The 6896-nt window shown below is 31.3% G+C and overlaps 1 protein-coding gene across 2 annotated transcripts; it reads left to right on the top strand.

Annotated features, from left to right (window-relative positions):
- The first annotated feature begins 182 nt into the window (after window positions 1-182).
- LOC130895578 (myosin light chain alkali-like) lies at window positions 183-4881 on the top strand. 2 transcript variants are annotated; one of them, XM_057802953.1, is made up of 6 exons: window positions 183-355; window positions 3112-3139; window positions 3209-3346; window positions 3979-4149; window positions 4234-4320; window positions 4750-4881. In XM_057802953.1, the coding sequence occupies exons 1-6, from the start codon at window positions 353-355 to the stop codon at window positions 4803-4805; spliced, it is 483 nt and encodes a 160-aa protein (XP_057658936.1). In that variant the 5' UTR covers window positions 183-352; the 3' UTR covers window positions 4806-4881. The 2 variants fall into 2 exon arrangements, with proteins under 2 accessions (XP_057658936.1, XP_057658935.1); XM_057802952.1 differs by lacking the exons at window positions 183-355; window positions 3112-3139 and having other exon boundaries at window positions 3157-3346.
- Window positions 4882-6896: the final 2015 nt, after the last annotated feature.

Genomic DNA, 6896 nt, shown 5'->3' with positions numbered 1-6896 from the left:
ATGTTTTGTTTAGCACCCGTAGACGTTTAATTAGATTCATTATAATAATTTTTTGAGAATTAAATAATGAATTTCCGTTCAATCAACGCCGTTCGTTCTATTTTTATAAATATTCACCTATAGTTTTGGCAAAGGTTCATTAATTAAGGCATTGCAGTGCTATTAAATTCACTGGCGTATTTTTTTTTTTTTTGGATCCTTATAATTCAACCAATAGGGTTCGATACTCGATATTCGATGGCACTTATTTTAAATTAGACTCGCTATATAAAACCAGAAGGTATGTCGAGCGTCGTCTCACTTGTCATTACATTTTAGAAGAAATTCGTGATCATCCGAAAGTGAGAACAAAATGGTAAGCCACCTTTTTAAAATGATTCTTTATAAAAATAAATAATTCGTGATTGTTTGAATTCAAATTATAATATTTCATTTTATTAATTCACAATCCCTTAAGATGTATTCATTTATATTTTATTAAACATTGTATTCAAAATTTTGCAGTTTTACAATCTTGTATATCATAAAAACTGCCATTTCACAATAATCCATAATAAAAAAACTTTGTTGTGATCGACGATCTTATAATCCGGCTCGAAGGTACATTCATGTCAATTTCAATTACTGTATACTGTTTTTACATTGATTATTCGTCTTTATTGAAAATTACCCGGCTCGAAGGACCAATATTTACATATTTTGAGGAACTAACATCGAAAAATCTTAAACTATCAACTTTTGGTGATTAATGATCTTATAATCCGGCTCCAAGGTGCGTTAATGTCAATTTCAATTACTGAACCCTGTTTTTTCATTGATTATTCGTCTTTATTGAAAATTACCCGGCTCGAAGGACCAATATTTACATATTTTGAGAAAGTAGCATCGAAAAATCTTAAACTATCAACTTTTAGTGATCGACGATCTTATAATCCGGCTCGAAGAGGCATAAATCGCACTTTTCATTGATAAAAACTGGATTTCTTCGGGTTTAAAGCATGTTTCGCTTGAAATCCGGCTCGAAGGTGCATAAATCGCACTTTTCATTGATAAAAACTGGGTTTCTTCAGGTTTAAAGCATGTCTCTTTTGAAATCCGGCTCGAAGGTGCATAAATCGCACTTTTCATTGATAAAAACTGGGTTTCTTCGGGTTTAAGGCATGTTTCGCTTGAAATCCGGCTCGAAGGTGCATAAATCGCATTTTTTATTGATAAAAACTGGGTTTCTTCGGGTTTAAGGCATGTTTCGCTTGAAATCCGGCTCGAAGGTGCATAAATCGCATTTTTTATTGATAAAAACTGGGTTTCTTCGGGTTTAAAGCATGTTTCGCTTGAAATCCGGCTCGAAGGTGCATAAATCGCACTTTTCATTGATAAAAACTGGGTTTCTTCAGGTTTAAAGCATGTCTCTTTTGAAATCCGGCTCGAAGGTGCATAAATCGCATTTTTCATTGATAAAAACTGGGTTTCTTCGGGTTTAAGGCATGTTTCGCTTGAAATCCGGCTCGAAGGTGCATAAATCGCACTTTTCATTGATAAAAACTGGGTTTCTTCGGGTTTAAGGCATGTTTCGCTTGAAATCCGGCTCGAAGGTGCATAAATCGCATTTTTTATTGATAAAAACTGGGTTTCTTCGGGTTTAAGGCATGTTTCGCTTGAAATCCGGCTCGAAGGTGCATAAATCGCATTTTTTATTGATAAAAACTGGGTTTCTTCGGGTTTAAAGCATGTTTCGCTTGAAATCCGGCTCGAAGGTGCATAAATCGCACTTTTCATTGATAAAAACTGGGTTTCTTCAGGTTTAAAGCATGTCTCTTTTGAAATCCGGCTCGAAGGTGCATAAATCGCATTTTTCATTGATAAAAACTGGGTTTCTTCGGGTTTAAGGCATGTTTCGCTTGAAATCCGGCTCGAAGGTGCATAAATCGCACTTTTCATTGATAAAAACTGGGTTTCTTCGGGTTTAAAGCATGTCTCTTTTGAAATCCGGCTCGAAGGTGCATAAATCGCACTTTTCAGTGATAAAAACTGGGTTTTTTCGGGTTTAAGGCATGTCTCTCTTGAAATCCGGCTCGAAGGTGCATAAATCGCATTTTTCATTGATAAAAACTGGGTTTTTTCGGGTTTAAAGCATGTCTCTTTTGAAATCCGGCTCGAAGGTGCATAAATCGCACTTTTCAGTGATAAAAACTGGGTTTCTTCGGGTTTAAAGCATGTCTCTTTTGAAATCCGGCTCGAAGGTGCATAAATCGCACTTTTCATTGATAAAAACTGGGTTTCTTCGGGTTTAAAGCATGTCTCTTTTGAAATCCGGCTCGAAGGTGCATAAATCGCACTTTTCATTGATAAAAACTGGGTTTCTTCGGGTTTAAAGCATGTCTCTTTTGAAATCCGGCTCGAAGGTGCATAAATCGCACTTTTCAGTGATAAAAACTGGGTTTTTTCGGGTTTAAAGCATGTCTCTTTTGAAATCCGGCTCGAAGGTGCATAAATCGCACTTTTCAGTGATAAAAACTGGGTTTCTTCGGGTTTAAAGCATGTCTCTTTTGAAATCCGGCTCGAAGGTGCATAAATCGCACTTTTCATTGATAAAAACTGGGTTTCTTCGGGTTTAAAGCATGTCTCTTTTGAAATCCGGCTCGAAGGTGCATAAATCGCACTTTTCATTGATAAAAACTGGGTTTCTTCGGGTTTAAAGCATGTCTCTTTTGAAATCCGGCTCGAAGGTGCATAAATCGCACTTTTCAGTGATAAAAACTGGGTTTTTTCGGGTTTAAGGCATGTCTCTCTTGAAATCCGGCTCGAAGGTGCATAAATCGCATTTTTCATTGATAAAAACTGGGTTTTTTCGGGTTTAAAGCATGTCTCTTTTGAAATCCGGCTCGAAGGTGCATAAATCGCACTTTTCAGTGATAAAAACTGGGTTTTTTCGGGTTTAAGGCATGTCTCTCTTGAAATCCGGCTCGAAGGTGCATAAATGGCATTTTTTATTGTAAAAAAATTGTTATGTGTTGAGTAAATGTCATAGAAAAAACTCCCTGCATATTTGATATAGAAGAATTCGTTTTTCAAAATGTGATTCTACTCAAATTGTTTTTTTTTTCATTATAGGGTGATCTGAAACCACAAGAAATTGAAAGTAAGTAATAAGTGTGTTTGAAACGATCTAAAATGTCACACGAAATTTTATATAATTGTCAAATTTCAGCCGCTGAATTTATAGTCGAGGTATTCGGGGAAGAAGATAAAAAATTAGATGGAACATTATTAGGAAAATTCATGTTTTGCATGAACATCAATCCCAGTCAAGAAAGATTAAAAACCGCCGGTTTGACAACGAAAAAAGGTAGGCAGTAACATAACCTAACTTAAACGAGACCCACAACCATTACCGATAGTTGAATACTATATTTTATCTACGACTATAATATTAAATGTGAAGATAAATATATAAAAAACGGTGTTTTTTCAAAAATTCCTTTATATAGAAGTTCAATTTTGTAAAACTCCAACAGAATTGAAAAAAAAAATTAATTTATAAATCAAACTGTTGAAACGAATAGTTTGGTTTCGAAAGTTCGAATTTGACGTTTCATAACTCACTTTGTATAATCACTAAAAAGTCGTTTTGATTTTTTTATGACAGCATCGACGTTCTAATACGATTTTTTTCATATAACAACGTTTACATTTGACAATTGTAAATGTTAGAAATTTTTTTATTGAAATATGTCACAATAATTTAATTTTCAAGTTTCACCCTGTATATTCATACGAATATCAAACTGAAGATAATCAAACATACAAAAATAATTCGAAACACTCTTTCCTAATTGATTAATGTCAAAAAATTCTCAAAATCGTATAAAATTTCGGAAATATTGAATTTTTTATACGAGCGAGTCAAAAATTTTTTCCGAATCCAAAGTCTAATTATCCGCAAAATGGATTTCGGGTGATTTTCGTTAATATTTATAGGAGAAAAAGTTTTCACCGTAGAAGAACTTTTGAATCTCTACAAAGAACTCAAGAAAGAAGTCAAAGATTTCGGTTGTTACGAGGATTTCGTCGAATGTTTGAAACTATACGACAAAAACGAAAACGGATACATGCTGGCGGGAGAATTGAATCATTCATTATTAACTTTAGGTGTGTAAGTGAATATCGCATAGACAAATACCATTAATTCCAAATTACGAGGCACCATAAACAAACCGAATCCTGAATTTTTAGGGGAGAAATTAACTGAAGCAGAAGTGGACGAATTATTCGATACCTGTTTGGATGAAGAAAATGATGAAGGCGAAATTCCTTACACACGTAAGTGGGATTACTACACATTTTTTTGTTCAATTTATTGATATAAAATAGCGAAATTTCCGAATAAGGATTTGGAGAACGCGTTCGACACGTTACTACTTGCTTGAATTATATCTAAAAATTTTTTAACGTTCCGATCGATAATTCAGTTTTTGTAACGGCTAAAAATCTTTGTCATCCACCGTATTTTACAGATCTGATACCCAGTAACTTTTAAACACTTTAGGATATCGCGCAGACCAATATCCAAAAAAAAATGTGGCCGATTTTTGAACCGTATATTTTAAAGTGACTTTTTTTTATTTAAACCACCTTAAATCACTAAAAAAACACGTACGCGTTATAAAAATTATATAAATTACAAGTTTAGCGAATTAGGTTACGGCTAAACCGATTTGTTACAATCTTATTTGAGGTTATGTCTTTCAGCTTTCCTTAGAAGGATGTGCGAGCTTGATCCACCTTTAAAACCATCAAAAAAATAAATATTGCGTCATTTCCGATTATATTTTTTTGTTATTTTACGTATGGTGTTGTAATATATGCTTAAAAAGATTAAAATCGGGTTTTTGTACCTTAAAATGTCGATTTGACGTTTTTTCTTATGCCATGTCGAAAAAAGAATTTTTCGAACGTACCCTGTAGATGTCTAGACGTCGCGTATTTCGAGAAACTCCCTCGTAAGTTGGGAGATTGTTAAAAAAAATGGTTGTGGAATATTTTTCGCGCCAAAAAAATTGAAAATAAACGGTAAGTATTTTTTTATTTGAATTATATACAGAGTGTACAATTGTATTTCATCTTATTGGGTGTTTTGATATTAAAAAAATTTGGTGTTCGTGATATTTCATCAGAATTAGAGAAAAAAATTGTTTATTTACCTTTTGAAATACGAAGCTTTTTTCGAAATTTCAAATTCGATTTTTTATAACTCACTCTGTATAATTATCAAAAAGTCGTCGTATTTTTTTCATGATAGTTCTTACATTTTTCTTTGGATTTTTACATATATTAGCGTTTCATTTTCAAAAATGTGGATTTTGGAAATTTTTATATTGTAATTTGTCACAATAATTTGTTTTTCAAGTTTCACCCTGTATATTTCATTCGATAATGTAACTGAAGTAATGAAACATAGACAGACAGTTAGATAAACTTTTTCTTCATTGATTAATGTTAAAAATTTGTCAATATTTTACGTAGTTTCTTAAATTTTGGATTTTTTATACGGGCAAGTCAGAAATTTTTTGAAAAATTTTCAATTTTTCCCCAAAAACTTGAAAATATAATGAAATTACATGAAAATTTATGTGGTACCGAGTATTTTCTTTAACAGCTTCTAGAAATCGCATCAGTTTTTAAATCAAAAATATAGTTTTCCGGAAAATCAACATACCATAAATTTTCTCAATTTTCTGATTCAAATTTTTTTTTTTTTCGAGTCATTGATGTTTTTTTTGATTTCTCGTCGCAAAAAAACTGTTTTTAGTGCATTTCTATCATAATTATATAAAACAAAAATTCTCTGGCAAACTCCTTCAAATACGAAGATTTTTTTCGAAATTTCAAATTCGATTTTTTATAACTCACTCTGTATAATTATCAAAAAGTCGTCGTATTTTTTTCATGATAGTTCCTACATTTTTCTTTGGATTTTTACATATATTAGCGTTTCATTTTCAAAAATGTGGATTTTGGAAATTTTTATATTGTAATTTGTCACAATAATTTGTTTTTCAAGTTTCACCCTGTATATTTCATTCGATAATGTAACTGAAGTAATGAAACGTAGACAGACAGTTAGATAAACTTTTTCTTCATTGATTAATGTTAAAAATTTGTCAATATTTTACGTAGTTTCTTAAATTTTGGATTTTTTATACGGGCAAGTCAGAAATTTTTTGAAAAATTTTCAATTTTTCCCCAAAAACTTGAAAATATAATGAAATTACATGAAAATTTATGTGGTACCGAGTATTTTCTTTAACAGCTTCTAGAAATCGCATCAGTTTTTAAATCAAAAATATAGTTTTCCCGAAAATCAACATACCATAAATTTTCCCAATTTTCTGATGCAAATATTTTTTTTTTCGAGTCATTGATGTTTTTTTTTGATTCCTCGTCACAAAAAACTGTTTTTAGTGCATTTCTATCATAATTATATAAAACAAAAATTCTCTGGCAAACCCCTTCAAATACGAAGATTTTTTTCGAAATTTCAAATTCGATTTTTTATAACTCACTCTGTATAATTATCAAAAAGTCGTCGTATTTTTTTCATGATAGTTCCTACATTTTTCTTTGGATTTTTGCGTATATTAACGTTTCATTTTCAAAAATATGAATTTTGGAAATTTTTATATTGTAATTTGTCACAATAATTTGTTTTTCAAGTTTCACCCTGTATATTTCCTACAAATACGATATTCGAAAAACCAAATGTAGGCAATTGATTACGTGTAACTTTCCTTTATCAAAATAATATTAAAAAATTATTTCGAAAAATTTATTTTTATACAAAGAATTCATAAAATTTTTCGAAATTTTGAAAAATAAAAAAAATTCCTACTAAATAT

The sequence above is a fragment of the Diorhabda carinulata genome, chromosome 6 (genome assembly GCF_026250575.1).
Source record: "Diorhabda carinulata isolate Delta chromosome 6, icDioCari1.1, whole genome shotgun sequence".
NCBI classification, from domain to species: Eukaryota; Metazoa; Arthropoda; class Insecta; order Coleoptera; family Chrysomelidae; genus Diorhabda; species Diorhabda carinulata.
Note: the sequence above shows the minus strand (reverse complement) of the source record. Positions and strands in the feature narration are given on the sequence as shown.

Bases quoted from the DNA above. Each gene is read 5' to 3' on its own strand.
- LOC130895578 (XM_057802952.1), top strand. From the start codon at position 3,172: ATGTCACACGAAATTTTATATAATTGTCAAATTTCAGCCGCTGAATTT. The intron at 3,347-3,978 runs GTAGGCAGTAAC...TAATATTTATAG, and splicing joins CGGTTTGACAACGAAAAAAG to GAGAAAAAGTTTTCACCGTA. The intron at 4,150-4,233 runs GTGTGTAAGTGA...CTGAATTTTTAG, and splicing joins TCATTCATTATTAACTTTAG to GGGAGAAATTAACTGAAGCA.